General features: G+C 36.8%; 2 protein-coding genes across 4 annotated transcripts in view; both read right to left on the reverse strand.

Annotated features, from left to right (window-relative positions):
- drc1 (dynein regulatory complex subunit 1 homolog (Chlamydomonas)) overlaps positions 1–7,601 on the reverse strand; it is a 51,776-nt gene extending 44,175 nt beyond the window's left edge. Inside the window, exons 1-3 of the mRNA XM_028797347.2 lie at positions 7,372–7,601; positions 6,257–6,344; positions 4,863–4,975 (exon numbers count right to left, since the gene is read on the reverse strand). Of these exons, the coding sequence (XP_028653180.1) occupies positions 4,863–4,975; positions 6,257–6,344; positions 7,372–7,505 (335 nt within the window). The 5' untranslated portion in view covers positions 7,506–7,601. The remainder of the gene's footprint in view (positions 1–4,862; positions 4,976–6,256; positions 6,345–7,371) is intronic.
- selenoi (selenoprotein I) overlaps positions 1–20,766 on the reverse strand; it is a 788,955-nt gene that overhangs the window by 717,697 nt on the left and 50,492 nt on the right. For 2 of the 3 annotated variants that reach the window (XR_007934346.1, XR_007934345.1), the window contains exons 9-10: positions 19,683–19,865; positions 14,934–18,324 (exon numbers count right to left, since the gene is read on the reverse strand). Coding sequence is in view for 1 of the 3 variants with exons in the window: in XM_028797349.2 (XP_028653182.2) it covers positions 18,259–18,324; positions 19,683–19,865 (249 nt within the window). In the remaining 2 variants the exon portion in view is untranslated. Of the gene's footprint in view, positions 1–12,428; positions 18,325–19,682; positions 19,866–20,766 lie in introns of those variants that run through there. The other variant, XM_028797349.2, reaches the window with a different exon arrangement.

The following is a 20,766-nucleotide window of genomic DNA, read 5'->3' on the forward strand; positions in this document are numbered from 1 at the left end:
AGGTTTGACCACCCTAACCCACTCTCACTCTCACCTCGGAGTACTGCACCCTCCACACATCCTTCTGCTGATACCAGCATAGGAAAAACATCCCCACCCATAATAACAACAGCGCAAGTGAGCAGAGAGCTGAGGAGACTTCGTGCCAGCAAAGCAGCGGGTCCAGATGGAGTATCGCCACGACTGCTGAAGGTCTGTGCATCGGAGCTGGGGGGTCCTCTACAGCGCATCTTCAACCTGAGCCTGGAACAGGGGAGAGTCCCGAGGCTTTGGAAAACATCTTGTATCACCCCAGTCCCAAAGGTATCACGTCCTAGTGAGCTGAATGACTTTCGGCCTGTTGCTCTGACATCACATGTGATGAAGACCATGGAGAGGCTGCTGCTTCACCACCTTAGGCCACAGGTTCAACACGCCCTTGACCCTCTGCAGTTTGCATATCAGGAGAAGGTGGGAGCGGAAGATGCCATCATCTATATGCTACACCGATCCCTCTCTCACTTGGACAGAGGCAGTGGTGCTGTAAGAATTATGTTTCTAGACTTCTCTAGCGCCTTCAACACAATCCAACCTCTGCTCCTTAGGGACAAGCTGACAGAGATGGGATTAGATTCATACCTAGTGGCATGGATCGTGGACTATCTTAAAGACAGACCTCAGTATGTGCGTCTTGGGAACTGCACGTCTGACATTGTGGTCAGCAACACAGGAGCGCCACAAGGGACTGTACTTTCTCCGGTCCTGTTCAGCCTATATACATCAGACTTCCAATACAACTCGGAGTCCTGCCATGTGCAAAAGTTCGCTGATGACACTGCTATCGTGGGCTGTATCAGGAATGGGCTGGAGGAGGAGTATAGGGACCTAATCAATGACTTTGTTAAATGGTCCGACTCAAACCACCTACACCTGAACACCAGCAAAACCAAGGAGCTGGTGGTGGATTTTAGGAGGCCCAGACCCCTCATAGACCCAGTGATCATCAGAGGTGACTGTGTGCAGATGGTGCAGACCTATAAATATCTGGGAGTGCAGCTGGATGATAAATTAGACTGGACTGCCAATACTGACGCGCTGTGCAAGAAAGGACAAAGCCGGTTATACTTCCTTAGAAGGCTGGCTTCCTTCAACATCTGCAATAAGATGCTGCAGATGTTCTATCAAACAGTTGTGGCGAGCGCCCTCTTCTACGCAGTGGTGTGCTGGGGAGGCAGCATTAAGAGGAAAGACGCCTCACGCCTGGACAAACTGGTGAGGAAGGCAGGCTCTATTGTTGGCATGGAGCTGGACAGTTTAACATCTGTGGCAGAGCGAAGGGCGCTCAGCAGGCTCCTATCAATTATGGAGAATCCACTGCATCCACTAAATAATGTCATCTCCAGACAGAAGAGCAGCTTCAGCGACAGACTGCTGTCACTGTCCTGCTCCACAGACAGATTGAGGAGATCGTTCCTCCCCCAAACTATGCGACTCTTTAATTCCACCAGGGGGGGTAAACGTTAATATTTAACATTATACATAGTTATTGTCTGTTTTTTTTTTTTTCACCTGTATTATTATCATTCTTTAATTTAATATTTTTTATTGTATCAGTATGCTGCTGCTGAAGAATGTGAATTTCCCATTGGGATTAATAAAGTATCTATCTATCTATCTCTCTATCTATCTAAAGAGTCACCTATCTACACTCAGCCAAATTCAGTGGATATGAATGAAAATGACTACTGAATATATAGCCAATCCACTTAAAAAGTAACACTTGCACAGGGACATGTACAAAGAGGTGACTATGGTGGCTCAAGCTCCGGCCCCTTTCCCGTGATTGGTCTAGTGCTCTTGTCACTCATTTGAAATATGCACCTTTGTTCATTATACACAGAGGAAAATATGCTATGATAAGCATTTAACCTTGTTAAAGCTATGTAGGCTAGTTTACTATCCCATATGGAAATAAAGTAGGGTCTTTAACAAGGGTGTCATTACACTGAGAGACACTTTTTTTTAAAGCACATCACAAGTGGAATTTCTGGCACAGGAATAAAGCTGCAAAATGCTTAGGTACTTCTGTGGGGAATACAGTTCACACTTTATATAACACAACAAAATTGTGAAAATTCACTGGTCAGAAAACCTTCACATACATCACTTTTAATTATTTCCTGAAAGAAACTGCCAAGAAGTCGATACTCAATGTACCTGAATGGCCATCACAGCAAGTTATTTATTGAACCACTCAATTTTGCTTTTACACCCCTAGATGCTTAGAGGTTTTGTATTGCATAAAGATGATGGATATTGAAATTGTTCAATTAAGGTTAGTGTATTGATGCTGCTTGTAATTTATAAAACAAATAATAGATTTAGTAATTTGTAGATAATCTCATTTTGTGTACCATATCAATTTAGCTGGGAATCTTTGGAGAATATGCCTGATGATAAAGCTAGGATGTGATGGTATAGAAAATTTAAGTTTATGGATTAAAGTGATTTCAATCATTACCTTTATAATTATTAAAAAGTTTATGCTTATATTTTCATTTTTAAGACTACTGTTTTTTAATTTGCAAGTGGATTATTTTTCTTTTTGGCTTCCTAGATATAAAACTTCAGTGAGATAATGAAAAGTCATGTGTAGTTTGTGAGAGCTGAACAGGCCATTGTGTTCAAAATACAGCTGCTGAGATATTAACTTTAAGAGAACTAAACAGGCCATTATTTTAGAAAATATATAAAAAGAATTTAAGTCTATCTATCAATGCTTTTAATCAGTATGGGTGTTATATCAGGCAGCTTTAGGCTATATACATGTAAGAGTTAATTAGTAAAGGCTTGTGCCTGTATTTTTATTTCTTCCTAGCAGCTAAGGAAACTGCCTGTGTTTATCAGCTCAAGACCACTTGTCCTGCCAAGGAAGCTGAGGAAAGTGTGCTCCATAAGAAAACGAAGCGCCCTTGTTGAAAGATGCAGCTGCCTAACCCTTTAGCTTTGAGGGATATTTGTGCAACCAGTAACTATTCATTGATGGCTCAATATGTTATATGTGGGACCTTCTTATTCTGATTTAAATGGTGGGAATTGATCGATAAACAAGTCTCCGACATCTACACAGGGTAAGGAGTAATGTTGGCAGGTTTCGGTCAGATGATGAACATTAGTGGGCCTGGACATTAGGTAATGATGGGAATAACTAGAAGGAGAAGAGTATTTTCCATAGACAATACGAAATGTAATATAAACTGATGCACTTCCAGTTTAAGCACTTTTGTCATTTTCAGGTTTCTTTGTTACATTACTGTGTAATAAATGTGTTTTCTGCATTCCCATCTGGACTCCGAGATTGCCTTCTTTAAAGAGAGAGAAGTTTTCTTCACGACAGTGGCAGCAGCAGCATGGGGCCAAGGACTGGTCTTGCTGTTGTGTGAAGTTTAACAGGGTGTGTAAGACACACCAAAATTCAAAGTAAGTTAGGGGTTCTTAAATTGGGGGGTTGAATCATAGTTGCGCGGTGGGAGAATGGTGGTGGTCACAAGAGTCTTGCTGTGATGAATATGCAGCAAAGTAACAGGATTTATTGTAAAAGAGGGTGATCTTTTTTTCACTTACTGCAACATTAAAGACAGGGGTCCTGTTATAAGCCATCACTTTTTCCATAGGTGGGTTGTGAGAAATTATAATAACAAAAAAGGGCTGCCTTCTTAAGAAGGTTTAGAATTCCCAATTTAATTGCTTATGCATTTGGGAGGGTGAGAGTGAAACCAATCAAGGGTACACAACATCAAGAGGAAAACACATTGAAATTGCGAGAAAGAAATAGGCAGTTCTCTGGCATCTAATAGATGTAACATCACTGCTTTGCAAGACTTAAAGACCAGGGAAATAATTATTTGCTAATTATGCTCATAGTTTGACAGCTCACTTTGTCTTTATTCATGTTCTCCAGAATTCTAAAATGTCAAAATCAACACAAAATGTCATTTTTGCTATTAAAGCTACAGTTCAGTAGAAGGTGAAGGATGAGATCAAAACCTATTTTTTTGGCTTAACAAGCAAATGAGATAAACAGCATTTTATGTTGTGCACAGCTGTCCACTGAAGTCAGTTATTGCTGCTGAAATAAGGAGTGCTACATTAATTTCTTTGATATATAAAAGGAGTGTGAGATGTAAAAATGATGAAAAACTCTAGTAAGCTGCAAGATTACAAAAGTTCTAGTTCATATTAAAACAGTAAAGTACACATGGATATGAGGTTTTGTGCTACTTATTATGTGGTTTTGTTTTCATTAATGACAGGAACAAACTAGTAAATACTGTTAAACTAGTAAAAAATGTTAAAGTTCACAAGAACTGAAGAATGGTCTTGGCATAATCATATCATGTTCTGAAATAATGCATTTCTGAAATTATGTAAAGTACAGGGTGAAAGTGTCAACAGAAAATGGTGCCCATTCTGTAGAATCATACAATGCTTGTGTGAAATTTCTGCTAATACCTATAAATGTTCTAATTGTTTTCCTACTTTTCTGGATATTTACCAATTATTTTTTAATTTTCTGACTTCACTTATTCCAGTGATCTTACATGTTCCAATATTTATTAAATTCCAGGCAGTTTGATGAATATCCTCAAAGGAGTGAAGAATAAATAAAAAAGTAAAGTAAAGAAGAAAAAATTGTAAAGAACATGTAACAAATATATGGGCTAAGTAATATTACCGGCGTGCTGCTGAAGAATGTGAATTTCCTATTGGGATTAATAAAGTATCTATCTATCTATCTATCTATCTATCTCTCTATTTGCTTGGTTGATTTGCATGAAATGTGAAGTAGTATTATTTCTAATGACAGGCCTTTGACAGCCTACCTTTGTCTTTTTGCTTCTGCTTCCTCAGTTCTCCTCTGGGATTCTCTTGCATCCACTGCCACCTGAATATTAGTGACCAATTCTGTCCCATCACTCTGTAGTTTATTTAGACGCTGAAAGAAAATAATATTTCTTTCAGAATGAGTCCAATATTGTTAATAGTTTTGAGAAGGAGATACAAGAAAACATGTAGTGTATGTGCTACCCTTCGTTTATATATACACATTACCAGCAACTTATATTCTTACTGTTAGGAGTTTATTAAGAATTATATAAACACACTCAAACAAATATTATATATTCATAAACAACTGCAAGTCACCTTCGGCAAAGCAGACAAAAAACAAGAAAACAGAGTTAATCAGAATTATGATATTAATTTACAAACCTCCTGGATCAAACCTCTAATTTCAATCTTAATTTATCAAACTAACTTTAATCTAACCCAGATAAAAACTAGCATACATTATTTTTCCTTGCAATTTTAATATCCACATACAAGTAGAAATGGATACTCACTTAATTTTTTCAGTCCTCATGTGAAGAAGTAAGTTCCTTGTCTTTTACTTCCATGATTTTATATACATCTGTCCATTCATTCATTTTCTGCTGCCTATCCAGGTCCAGGTCCATGTCATGGGGATGGTCTCTAAACAAAGATGCTAAGACATCCCTTTTCCCCATAACCCCATCCACTCCTCCAGGGGGATATCGGGACATTCCTCAACCGCTGAGAGATACAATCTCTCCAGTATGCCCTGGGTCTGCCCTGAGATCTCCACAATAGTTGAACATGCCCAAAACACCTCCACGGTGAAGCGTCCAGGTGGCATTCTAATCAGATGCTTGGACCACCTCAACCAGTTCCTTTTGATGAATGGGTATGGCTTTACATATCGGGTCATAATTATAATCAAATCATTATAAACTCAGGTGAAAAACAATACGCAACACATTTTACGTAGTAATTTATTCAACAAATATAAGTCAACATGCAGAAGCCAAGTAGGTAAAAGTACATACACCCACACTTTTTTCGGTGTTGCTAATTAAGAGCTGATGAGAAGGTCACCTTAGCAATAAACACAGACCATTGAAATTGGGACTGGGGCACTCGGAATTGTCAATAAAATGTAATATTTCCTCATATAAAACCATGGATTTGACAGATTCATTCACATTAATATAAACAAATAAAACATAAATGTAAAATTGCATAGACATAGTGCATGTCTTTGTGTTCGGCATTGTTATATTGGGTTTTTATTAAGTTGTATTGTTCTAAGAACAATGCACTTGTGAGCTTCTTAAGTGGATCTTATTTGTTTAAATTCATGCTAAATGTATTTATGAAGTGAAAACACTTTTTACCACCCCAAGGAATCTATACTGACCCGTCTACTTTGCTCCCTCTGCTTTTGACTCCTGCTCAGCTCCTTGGTAACTACTGGATGATGAGTGTCATTTTGTTCCTCCGTCTCCCTAACAATTACAAAACAGGAAAAGATGAAACCTGATAATGGAAACTAACACAATCAAATTATTTTTTCCCTGAAATTAAGTAACATTTAATTGAGAGGAATATTGAGTTACTGTATTTTCCGTTTTATCTCGTTTCATTCTTTCATTCATTATTTTGACAACCACATTGTTATCTACGAAGTCGTTGTTTCCTGTTTAATGCATCTAGCTTTCTCTTTCTGCATCATTATTTTTGCAGTGAAAAGTTTTTAGGGTCCAAAGTCAACCCCGGGAAATATGCATACAGCAGAAACAAATATTGCAGAGCACACTCAGCTACACACTTTGATTATGTCAGTCAGTGAGTCATTATCCAACCCGCTATACCCTAACATAGGGCCACGGGGCACTTTAATTATAAATACTAAAATTACTAGCGATGATTTAGGTAAATAACCCAAGATGCGCGGCACAGTGGAGCAGTGGTAGCGCTGCTGCCTCGCAGTTAGGAGACCTGGGTTCGCTTCCCAGGTCCTCACTGCGTGGAGTTTGCATGTTCTCCCTGTGTCTGTGTGGGTTTCCTCCGGATTCCTCCCACTATCCAAAGACATGCAGGTTAGGTGCATTGGAGATTCTAAATTGTCCCTATTGTGTGCTTGGTGTGTGGGTGTGTGCCCCGCGGTGGGCTGGCACCCTACCCGGGGTATGTTTCCTGCCTTGTGCCCTGTGTTGGCTGGGATTGGCTCCAGCGGACCCCCGTGACCCTGTAGTTAGGATATAACGGGTTGGATAATGGATGGATGGATGGATGGATGACCCAAGATTGCAAAGTTCACACTCATTTCATTTGGGCAGGCTAAACATGTTTTTCCGCTTACTTCCTTGCCTATATTAGCGGCACAGCAACCCGGCATTTGAAAAACAACTTTTCAAAGAAATATACATTTTAAGTACTAATAAACTTGATTATTCAAATACAACCTTGCATTTTAAAAGACATTTTGTTCTGTGAAAAAACAAAGCATAAGAAATCGTTTTAGCAAAATACCTTTTCCTGGCCTGCACTCGGGCTGCTATCCGGAGACGCCGGGCGGCGATCCTTTCTTCCTGGATTTCAGACTCGAGAGATGGTGGAGCATTCTCTTCGACGCCATTCTCTAATGGACTATTGGACCGACTCATGTCAAACAGTCCCGAAAACACGGGACGTCTGACTCAGTGTCACAGTTCAGCCCAACACCACAGGGTTCAGACCGGGTACCTTTGTTGTGGCGGTTGCCAGGAGATGTGAGACTAGAGGCCAGAAGCGGCCGCCCCCTCTACTCTGCTCCAATCACTGCACGAACACGTGTTGCCTTTTTAAACTCATTAAAAAGTTCTTGTGCTGTACGACGTTGAATACACAAACGTACTGTGAACGATAGATCAAACCCTAACGTGTACATATGAAGACGGTGGGTCCATATATTAAGTTTTTTGGCTGCTTGTTACTGTAAGAGTCTGGTGGAGTTCTCAGTATACTCTTTTTGCAATTCTGTGCATGTTGGCTGAAACCGCTGAATTTACAACCCCGTTCACGTGGCGTGTACGCCCTCCATCCAAGACAAAATATATTTTACGTTTCTTAAGGTAAATAAGTACTATTGATTAATTATGTAATAATCACAGTTATGTATATATTGCGTATTACTACGTTAAGCAATATTGTCAGATTGTAACGGCGACAAGATTTTAGTATGTTGGCATCACCCACCTGAAATCATTCCCCCTTAACTCCAGAATGGAAGGTCAGAATTACTTCAAATTTAAAATCTGTTGTCACCAACTGATCTGTAGATTATAACCTAGAAAGTCCATGATTGTAGTTGCAACACATACAATTGTAGATGGGGGAAGTGGGGTGATTTTGGCCATGTTGACATCAAACCAGCCGAAATACCAATCCAAACCTGTATATGGAAATAATTTCTGTTCAAAATACGGTCAAATGTGCATAACATTCTTCCAGAAGTTTAAGTTATATTTCAAGTAAAAATCAAAATATACGATCCTGCAAATTGTAGCAGAACTTATTCACCAAATAACTTTAAAGTTAATCTACAGTAGAAAAAGCTCCAGAGAATTTTAAAAGAAAATAGCGAAAAAAAACCAAGAATTCAACCCGACCCAAAAGAAAAGGAGAATGGCCAAGGGTTGTTTTTAAAAAGGTTTGAACAAATCCTTTAAGCCAGGGGTTCTCAGTCTCGGTCCTGGAGGGCAGCAGTGGCTGAAGGGGTTTGTTCCAACCAACTTCTGTTTTTAAATGGACTGCTAGCCTAATGAAGTGAACTGTTAATAACGAGTGTCTGTGTTTTGGAGTCACTAAAAATTACAAAACTAAGTCTGGTAAATTTTTATTATAATGTACTAAGCAGTTATAAGGGATATGTAGTTTTTACTTTTTAACAATATTGTCTTCCTGCTTTTCATTGTTCTTTTCCAGATTTTCTGGTTATTTAACCCATTATATAGTAATTAGCAGGTCTGACATTAAATTAGTTGCAGCCTTTCATCATTCAGTGTTATTTTCCCTGGTGTCTGCTTTGCTTCTTTTTAATTGTCATTATTAGGATACAACAAAAGCAGCAAACAGCAGAGAAAAACTTCAGAATAATATAAAACAAATGAGTTAAGCATTTACATATATTGGAAAAAAAATAGTTCAAAATATTTTATATATGTAAAAATCATAGGGCAGCACAGTAACGCAGTGGTAGCGCTGCTGCCTCGCAGGAGACCTGGGTTCGCTTCCTGGGTCCTCCATGCATGGAGTTTGCATGTTCTCCCCATGTCTGCGTGGGCTTCCTCCCACAGTCCAAAGACATGCCGGTTAGGTGCATTGGCGATCCTAAATTGTCCCTAGTGTGTGTGTCCTGCAGTGGGCTGGCACCCTGCCCAAGGTTTGTTCCTGTCTTGCGCACTGTGTTGGCTGGAATTGGCTCCAGCAGACCCCTGTGACCCTGTGTTAGGATATAGCGGGTTGGAGAATGACTTGACTGCCTGTAAAAATCATACTATTGTTCTTTTCTCAATGGAAAATAAGAGGAAAAAGACCAGCTACCAACTAAAGGAGATCAAATATTATCAGTGATTGTGAATCTGGTTGGAACAAATGCCTGCAGCCACAGAGGATCACCAGGACCAAGTTTGAGAACCCCTGCTGTAAGCCAGGGTTAGGCAGCATTGATCTTGGAGGGCCGCAGTGACTACAGATTTTTCATTCCAACCCAAATGCTTAATTAGAAACCAATCAATTCTAGTCTCAGACCTTATTTAATTTTATGGCTTGTTAGTTTGAAATGTTAGGTTCCTTTCCAAGGATGTCATCCAAATGATTTGAAGCCTAAAATGTATCATTTTCACTCTAATAAAACACTTAAGATAAAATGGGATAAACAAAATAGTGCATGATGAATCCACACAGGTGTAAATGAAAACAAGGTAGATGGAGAACTGCTGGCTTTTTTGAAATTTACATCTTATTACTAATTAAGAGCCATTAAAAACAGTGAATGCAGCTATTTAAGACTGAAATAAGCTATTAAGGATGGGGAACCTTACCAAGTGAGACCACTAAAATGAAACATCAAAATGTCGCTTGAGAATAAAGTGCTTCATCATCAATAATTGACTTCTAATTAAGAAACTGGGATGGAACAAAATTCTGAGTCCAACTAGTCTGTCACTTTCTCTTTAGTCTGAAGGAGGGGTGGGCAGTGTGTGGAGGAAAGTTGTGAGTCCCATAAATGCCTTGAGAGTCTTCTCTGATGTCTCATGGTTTAAGTACTAACAGAATGGAAAAAAGGGGCCGAGATTGCGAATGAACTTGCACTGTTCTAAGTTTTACTTATGTCGTCTAAAGTGTTTCTGAATGTTCAGTTTATTTGTATATTAATACAAAAAACAAATCAACATTGTTCTTGTTACAACCATTTCGATTTGTGCCTCTCCCTATAAGAAATGACGTGAAAAAAGTTTTTGAGGTTTTTGCAAATTTATTAAAAATAAAAAAACTGAGAAATCACATGTACATAAGTACTCACAGCCTTTGCTCAATACTTTGTCGATGCACCTTTGGCAGCAATTACAGCCTCTTTTTGAATATGATGCCACAAGCTTGGCACACCTATCCTTGGCCAGTTTCGCCCATTCCTCTTTCCAGCACCTCTCAAGCTCCATCAGGTTGGATGGGAAGCGTCGGTGCACAGCCATTTTAAGATCTCTCCAGAGATGTTCAATCGAATTCAAGTCTGGGCTCTGGCTGGGCCATTCAAGGACATTCACAGAGTTGTCCTGAAGCCACTCCTTTGATATCTTGGCTGTGTGCTTAGGGTCGTTGTCCTGCTGAAAGATGAACTGTTGCCCCAGTCTGAGGTCAAGAGCGCTCTGGAGCAGGTTTTCATCCAGGATGTCTCTGTACATTGCTGCAGTCTTCTTTCCATTTATCCTGACTAGTCTCCCAGTTCCTGCTGCAGAAAAACATCCCCACAGCATGATGCTGCCACCACCATGCTTCACTGTAGGAATTGTGCCAGGTTTCCTCCAAACGTGACGCCTGGCATTCACGCCAAAGAGTTCAATCTTTGTCTCATCAGACCAGAGGATTTTGTTTCTCATGGTCTGAGAGTCCTTCAGGTGCCTTTTGGCAAACTTCAGGCGGGCTGCCATGTGCCTTTTACTAAGGAGTGGCTTCCATCTGGCCACTCAACCATACAGGCCTGAATGGTGGATTGTTGCAGAGATGGTTGTCCTACTGGAAGGTTCTCCTCTCTCCACAGAGGACCTCTGACAGAGTGACCATCAGGTTCTTGGTCACCTCCCTGACTAAGGCCCTTCTCCCCCGATCGCTCAGTTTAGATGGCCGGCCAGCTCTTGAAAGAGTCCTGGTGGTTTCGAACTTCTTCCACTTACAGATGATGGAGACCACTGTGCTCATTGGGACCTTCAAAGAAACAGAAAGTTTTCTGTAATCTTCCCCAGATTTGTGCCTCGAGACAATCCTGTCTCGTAGGTCTACAGACAATTCCTTTAACTTCATGCTTGGTTTGTGCTCTGACATGAACTGTCAACTGTGGGACCTTATATAGACAGGTGTGTGCCTTTCCAAATCATTGTCCAATAAACTGAATTTACTTCATGTTGACTCCAATTAAGCTGCAGGAACATCGCAAGGATGATCAGGGGAAACAGGATGCACCTGAGCTCAATTTCGAGCTTCATGGCAAAGGCTGTGAATACTTATGTACATGTGCTTTCTCAATTTTTATATTTTTAATAAATTTGCAAAAATCTCGAGTAAACTTTTTTCATGTTGTCATTATGGGGTTTTGTGTGTAGAATTCTGAGGAAAAAATGAATTTAATCCATTTTGGAATACAGCTGTAAAATAACAAAATATGGAAAAAATGATGCGCTGTGAATACTTTCCGGATGCACTGTACAATTTTGTTCTAAAGTGAAATGCTTTCTATAAAGTTTAAAACATACATAACCAGTCCTGGCATTTTGCATTAGGCCCTGTGCTTCATAGGGTTCAAAGCCTAAAAAACTTACCAAATACATCCATTTTTCAAGCCAAAACAGTTGTTGAATATTGAATCAATATATGGTATTGATTGCCATCTTATGTTTATTACACACATGCCTTGTAAAATATTTTATACATGTCATTTTTTAACACAGAAATGCAAATGTTATGAGATTCAGCCATTTTAAAAGAAGACCAGTAGTAGCAGCTATTTCAGCGCTTGTCTTCTTCTGCAGCAACCTCCATCTCCCCAACCCCCCATAACCTTCACCACTGTAATGGAAGCACAGGTTTGTGCTACTTATCATCAATACATAAGAATCTTTTAATGAGTCTCTAAAGATCATTTGCTTTTCACATCTGGTAGAATACAAATAAAAAGAAAAATCAATGGATATCCAACTCATAGGTGGTTTATGACCTAGACATATACTAAGATGCAGATTTTTGGTAATAACATTCTAGTTGTAACACAGGTAGTGGGATCCTCATTTAGGCATTAATGGTTATAATCAGAAAAAAAAAATCAACACAACACAAATACTTTCAGATTTATTGATTCACCAATTGAAATTTGTCAGTGGGTTTACATAAAGGTTAAAACCTACTGCAGAGCCTTGACATGTGAATATTTTTTACCAATATGATTCCCCAATAGGTAAATAAATCTGTAACTTCTAGACAGCTAAAATATAACTTACTTTATAAACCGTTCCCCTAGTCCAAGCGGGACATAAGGCTGGATATTTGCAGCACCAAATCACTATGTTCGAAAAATTCTCGAACATCAAACAAAACTATGTTTATCTCATGACAACATACATTCCAGTTGTATGAACACAATAAAATGAAGGAATTACATGTTTAACACAGTTACAGCTAATAGCATTAATATTTCACATGCAGTTACATCTCTTTGAAATTCAAAGAGAAACACAATATTCTATGCAGTACATTCACACTTGTGTATTTTTTCAGTATTTGTAAAGGAAATGGTTCCCATAGCAATTACCACAGGTTTTTTGCTTACTACTATACATTTTTTTTACTTTGTAAAATTGTCTTTTAAAAATAGAAAAAGAGGCAATGCAGTAGCTTACATGATGTTTCACAGATAATATCAATACTAGAAATCCCAAAGCAAACAAAAACTCTGGAGCATCAATGAAAGAACATTTCATGATGTAAACCTCACCCCAGAGCTACTTACAGTATATATGTTCAAGTACATGAACAGCAAAAAAACAAAAAAATGTTAACATGCTAATGTGTATAAAACATAGTGCTTATTTTAGCGCCTACCGATTCAATACCCCCTTCAATTAACATATAAAGCAGCGTTCTATTAGACTCTTTACAGGCTCTGATTTGAATGCAATCAGTCCAACATGGAAGCTGCCATAAAACTTTCAGTTACATATTCCACATATTTCATATATGTTTCATAAGGAAGGGCAGCAATTAGTTACAAAAATTAAGATGACCACTATTTTTAATAACTAATAAAATATACAAATTTATGCAAATTTAAATAGCTTAAGTTCATGGTTATGTACTAGTTTTTTGTCCAGTTTCTACTCAATTCAGTAACATTAATAAGATGACTCAGATTTAACTAATGTTGAGGTAGAACAGGTCTTATCAGTTTAATACACTTTGCAATATAGAATGTGAATAATGGGCCAAGTGAAAGGAATAAGAGAAAAATTGCTACAAGTAAATAATCTCAGTAATTGCTTGCTTTCCTTGGATCAGTAAAAATACTTGTATTTATAATCATAACACTGTCAAATAATTTATTTTGCAATTGTGTGTACATTAAAAAGCAATACACAACATAGTAAATTTTCAAATAAAACATATTAAAAAAAACTACTCAGAAAGTTACATTCCTAGCAAACGTTCCTGATACTATACACCTGAGAAGCTTTGTTTTTTTCCCTTGTTAAAAGCAATATGTCCCCAATCTTTACTGAAATAAAGAATGTCAAGTATGATTACATAATTTTCTGGTTTGTGGTGCACCTTAAATGATCATAAGATTGGCATAATTTTTATTTTACAAATCTCATGAATCTGAGTAAGAAAGGAAAGACAGGAAGCAATGTGGACACCTTTTCCCTGTCAAGTGTGGACACAGAATAGCCATTTCTGTTGTACTCTGTACATTGTTTCAACATGTGATATAACCATTCTGAACTGTAAAAAATAACATACAATCATAAGTGAATAATTTTAAGCATTTAGTTTAGTTATTACTAACATCTACATTGTCAAATTATTAAAAAGGTGGCTATAGGTAAACCTGCTGACAATCAAATGTCAGATATCATAGAAGAAAGAAAAAAGATTAAGCAGTAAATAATAATACTATTATATCTGTATCATCTCCTAATGATTACTAATTAATTCATAGAACATTAATGCAATATGCAGAAAAGACATTAGCAATTACTTTTCTTCTATTGCATTTTAGCTCAGTAACTAACCCCTGGCCAAAGGTACTATTGCTTTACTACTTAAGGACCAACAGTTTCACAGCCATCTATGCTTATGCACGAACATGTGCTAATGGAATGGACTGAAGCCAGTTCCTCTTTTAAAGTTTTTACTACTTTATGCTACTTGGAATTGCACTTTTCTTTCTTTCTCACACTTTAAGCAGCTCACTATAGTATTTGTACATGACTTTCATAATAGTTTAAAATAATCTTTCTTATGCAGACTTGCACTATTTTTATTTAAGTAAACCTGACATGGGGCTTTAACAGAGGATGCTGCTAAAAAACAAAATCCAAGCCCTGTAGAACCAGTACCTCAAGAAATCTAGTGCGAATCAGTTTTCCTAAAGACAGGCTTAGCCTAGGTGAAGCTAAATAAAGAAACCAAATCAAAAATCTCCAGAGCAGGCATTGTATATAAATTACTAAATGATACCTTAAAATGATAATGTGAAAATAACCTAAATCACAACACAGTAATAAGCAAAACTCCAATACAAATATGATGAACATCATGTACCTAGAACTGGCGGGATAATTTACATTCTCCTAGGCACACAAAAGAACCCTGGGTATATGATTTAATTAGTCAAGTGCATCATTTTTATGAACTATGTTTCAGAGGATTGGAATTTCTACTGAAGTCCCATGCTAGTCAGAAAGCACTTGGGGTTCAAACTCAAGCTCAATCATTGTATTCAACTGTGGAAGGAGGCTTCAGTTAGTTCTGTTATTCAATACATGGAACATTTATGTATTTAAATCTAAACCTGTGTAAAAGTTCCTTATTTTTGTTTTCTTTCAATACTCATAATACCTGATATTACAGTTTAAACATAGCTGACTTGCTAAAAACAAGGTAGTACAATAGCAAATGAACAGACTGAAAGAAAAACTATCAATCTTGTGTTCACACAGAACAGTCATAAAAGATACAGATGAGTTAATTGCCATCTCCCAGTGTTTCTCAATCTTTCAGGTTTTCAATTTAATAAATTTTGTAATGACATCAAGATTATCACATTAAAATGAGCATGTATAATTAGACAAGCTTGCTTCTACTTAATTGCAGCACAGCAATTCGTAACTACAGCCTTCTGGGTTGAGGACTTAAATACTAGCATATGCAACATTTATATGACTGCACATTCTGTCTGGGTAGCATGGTAGCCTAACATGCAAGATGTGCATGTTAGGCTAACTGGTGTCTCTAATTTGGAAAAGTGTAAGTGGTGGTGGTGGGTGTATCCTATGATAACTAACACAGAATGAGCCACTTCTTTTTCTAGGTTTTCTAGTTAAAATCTGTGTCCAATTACTAAGGGAGAATAATGTCCAAGCGAACACACAATTAATATACAAAACACATCCATCCATCCATTATCCAACCGGCTATACCCTAACTACAGGGTTACGGGGGTCTGCTGGAGCCAATCCCAGCCAACACAGGGCACAAGGCAGGAAAACATATTTTACAAATGCTGGGCAAAATAAACTGCCCTTTCAGATTTACAAAAGCTCCACTCTCTCACAAAAAAATCCTAAATTACCAACTTCAGTGTATTTCAGATTCTACCAATCAATGCAGAATGCAGAAACAAGGCAAAAAATGAAATAAGTAGGTAGTTCACTCAAAGGCAGGAACTAGCCATCTAATTAAAAGTTAAAAATTGGCTACCAAAAGGGGCCCATCAAGGACCAAATTTAAGAAACACTGATCTAAATTTTTCATTTTCACACTGTAGTATACTAACCAAACAATATTACATGAAAATAGCACTTTAAACTTCAATTAATATAATTATGTTACACACTTATGAGAAGGATATAAGAAGGAAGACTTTAGGAAAGACACTGTTCAAAACTATTTCTGCTTTGTACTGAACACTCATAAACAATTACCCAGAGCATGGTAAATTACATACATTATGCAGCTCAATAATGTTTCATTAAATCAGTTAAAAGTAAAATGTTTTCACAGATGCAATACAAATATATAGCGGTTTCATTTTTTCTAGTCATTATATTCTCAAGGACATTCAGTGCCATATACAATCAACTGCCACATGAAACATATTACTTTCAACAAAGTGGTGCAAAGAACATGAACAAAATTCAAAACAAAATGCCATACAGTAGTCTCAACAAAATATATAAAAAATGCATTGTAATTTATGTTAAACATAATTTTTTACACAATGATTAAAAATAAACTTTCCTAAACAAATACTGAATTTGTTCATTTTGCAAATTAAAATATTTTACATAAAAAAGTCTTCACATGGTGTATCAACGTCTTACTAAAGAAGCAAAAACATTACATAGCAATAAATATTAGCATAACATTAGAAAAAAGTTGATACACTAGTGTTTTGTTTTCTTATTCTTTTTTCCTTTTAGATAATTAAGAGAAAACAAACCCTCTGCTGTGCCTGTTCCTTCTGAATGTACCTGGCCCATATAAGGGATTTTGGTACACTCGTCATTCAAGCACAACTTCAGACTGGTTAAAGAAAACATGGAGCATTTTATATGTAGATGAAAAAGCACATATAGTAGCTCAAACATGCAAGAAATAAACTGTGGAAAAAAACAACTAAAAGAAAATCGGCATGCTTTCACCACAATGTTGGCAAATTAAAATTTCATTGCATAAAAAAGTAAACTGCTGCTAATCCATAATATTTAGGATTTATTTTTGATCTGGATTGATTTCTACCTTGGTTTAATATTTTATTTACTTTTGGGGTCCAAATCCATAGAAATTTGGCAGATACACCAGAGACAGACTTTGTTCTACTTTAACTGTAAAGGCTTATATAGGAAAAACAAGATATTTTGTTCCCTGACAGGAAACTCTCCTTCTAAGCATTCATGTCACCAATAAGGTGCAAATTTTCCCCTTGAACATGATATTTCATTTTATATTAATACATTTTCTGATCTATTCTTTTTGAATTAACGCAACAGAGAAATATATGCTACTAACATATAAAAAAGAGATTCATATCCTTTCAGATAAAACAAAACAATACCCAAGGGACTAAAGCAGATAATGATGTTTTCTTTCTGAACTGAATAATAACATCACAAAAGCTTTGTAGTTTCAAAACAAAACTATTTTTCCTAGATATGTTCTACTCTAAGAAAGTCAGTTGGTAATTATTCTGGCAATATTTCAACTGTGATTATTTTTGCAAAAAATTATTGATTTTGGATCATTGTTACAGTCTGTATGAAATTCACAAATTCTAACAAAGAATAATTACCATTCTCATGGTTTAGAGGACGTAAAACTTAATTTCTTTAGAAGTACTTTACATGGCTTTTAAACCAACAGTTTTAAGAGACACGCCCCCCCCCCCCAATAAACAGGAAAAAAGTTATTTCATAACTAATTCTAGTCTACTGTATTGCTGTATCCAAATGCACTGGAGATTTGGATAGCATCATCAGTAAATAAATATAGGGACATAATTAAATAAAGCCTCCATATATCTAGCTAATTCAGTGGAACCTGTGCTGTAAGGCAATATGCATGTTATTTCCAAAAAGCCAAAAAACATTCATGATGCATCTTTCCATGACAACATTTCATACATCCTGTGCTGGATATTTCATGATTGAATAGGTGATGTCACTACTTTCTCGGATTAAAAAAATAATTTTTAAATTCCAGACTTTGCCTGTAAAGGCTAGGGATACATCCAGTACAACTGATGTAAAGTTTCTTGAATATGTACCATTTATGTCTTTTATCTCTCCATTATAGCATAGATGCCAATTCTTGCGGTGATAGCTGAAGTAGTCGAGCTTCAGAAAATGTTTACTCTTCTTCAACAGTCAGGCCGATTTTCTCATCCTCTAGTCAATCTGCACTACGTTTCTTCAGAGAAAAGGCATAAATTTTAAAATGTCTACTGAGCTGGACCACCTACAAAATAAATGTGAAAAAAATTTTATATTATTTACATTTTATATTTTGAAAGTTGATAACCCAAAAGTGTTAATTTTACTTATTACTTTACTTATGTGATCTATCTTCAATATAAATAAACAATGTATATTAACATATAAATTTTATGCTAAATGTAAAATTTCACTTCGTAGCAAAACTTAACATTCTTCAAGTTTGTGAAAATCAAACTACTTCAAATAAAATCTTGTGGCTCTGAAAGGAATATAATAAATTACCATAACATTGAAGTGGGATGATGCCACAACAGGATATGAACCAGTTTCCTAGTGCAGTAATAACCTAAGCAATGAACATGTTCAACTAAAGCAGCTATCATATAATTCAGGGTTACTCATTAATAAATAATAATAATAATTCATTACATTTATATAGCGCTTTTCTCAGTACTCAAAGCGCTATCCTCACAGGGAGGAACCGGGAAGCGAACCCACAATCTTCCACAGTCTCCTTACTGCAAAGCAGCAACACTACCACTGCACCACCTGTGAAGATGTAACTCTACTGCAGTATTTGTGATTACAGAACAGAAGAGGCAGTAGAGGCAGGAGAGTGGGTCTGAACCCGAGCTTGACTATTGTCTGTGGAATTTGTATGCTCACTTTGTGTCTATATGAATTTTATCCTGATACTCCTGTATTAATTCCACACTGAAAGAGTCTAAAAGTAGGCAACTTGGTGCTTCTGAAATGCCCTAGTATAAGTGAGGGTGAGTTGAGTTTGTGTGTGTGTGACGTTACCCTGTAATAGACTGGCACCACCCCCCACCCCCCAGGGTGAATTCCTGAACAGATTGATGGATTTTAAGTTTCACGGATGAAGGTCTGACTGCCCATGATGTTAAAAATGGAAAAAGCTGTTCAGTAAATGCATGGACAGAAGGATAACATGAAACCCTAGTAAATCTAATTCCAAAGTTATTAATTAGTTATTAATTTATTATTTTAAAACCTTTAGAAATACGTAGTTATTTTTAAACTATTTTAATGCATTTTATCAAATGAAAGATCTGAAAAAATAACATTAAATCATGGAAATAACAATTTTAATGTTTTCATTATAAATTAAACCCAATCTGTACTGCACCATACATATTAACATTTAGTAGTAGCAGAAGTATTGTCACAAATTTCAACCAATATGTTAATTTATATACTGTACATTTTTAGATAATAATATTTACCACTATCTACTAATTATTGTCAGAATTTAAATTTGCTTATGTTTCTATTATAAGAAAAAGAATATAACAGACCAACATTTTTGCTTTTACTGCAGAGTAAAAATAAGCACATAAAAAAAAAAAAACCACTTACCACACAAACCCCATAGTGAATATGTGCTACTGCTACTAAGGCTGTCAAGCAATACAAGATAAGAGTTTCATTTTGTTTTCCTAGTTCAGTTAGGATAACTGCCACACCAACAGCAACTGGCAAGAGTATCCAGCTTAGAGGTTGACAGCGGGTATTGCTCATCTGGCAGACAATCAGTTTACACTTCGAAAAAAGAAGAAGAAAACATTACAGAAAGCAGATACAAAATACAGGCCGAGTTAAAAATGTAAATAATAATATGTAATCTCATTTTAGAAATCACTTTTATTGAAGGTTGCAGTGGCAGTAGGGAAAACAGGTCAGCCAAGACTTCCCTGTCCCCAGCTACAGATTCCCAGGTGTTCCAAAGCCAGCCAAGTGATGTAATCCCTCCAGCATGACCTAGGTCTGTCACCAAGGATTCCTCTTGGCTTGCCCAAAACTCCTAAGAAACCTAATTTCTGCCACTTTCCCATACTACTACTACTACTACTACTACTACTACTACTACTACATAATGTGAATGTTCAAAACAGTGATTGCAAATTCAGACCTAAGGAAACCATTTGGGTACAGATTTTGTTCAAACCAACTTTTGTTTTTAACTGGACTCGCAGCCAGTTTCAATGTTTTGAGGTCAATCTATAAATTACAAAACAAAGTTTGGTAAATTTTTTATTAGAATGTACCAAGCACCTACTGAATTTATTTTTGTTCTGCTTTTCCAGGTATTCTGATTATTTAATCTATTACTTACTAACGCGCACGTTAGTGGGTCGGACATTAGTTGTGGCATTTCAGCATTCTCTGATGTTTGCCCAGGTGTCTACTCTGCTCATTGTTGACTGTTATTATGAGAATACAATTAAGGGAGAAAACTACATAGAAAAAAGGAAAATTAATAAGAAAGCAACACAATACACCAAAATTATAACTATTTTATATGTCTTGTAAAGGTAAGAAAATGGCACTGCTGTGCTTCTCTGAATGCAGAATGTGAATGAGAAAAAACGCCAAGCTAATTATAAGGAACTAGAGGTAAAATAACTCGCTGATTATGAAAATGGTTGGAACAAAAACCTGC

This window comes from Erpetoichthys calabaricus, chromosome 3 (genome assembly GCF_900747795.2).
Source record: "Erpetoichthys calabaricus chromosome 3, fErpCal1.3, whole genome shotgun sequence".
Lineage (NCBI taxonomy): Eukaryota > Metazoa > Chordata > Cladistia > Polypteriformes > Polypteridae > Erpetoichthys > Erpetoichthys calabaricus.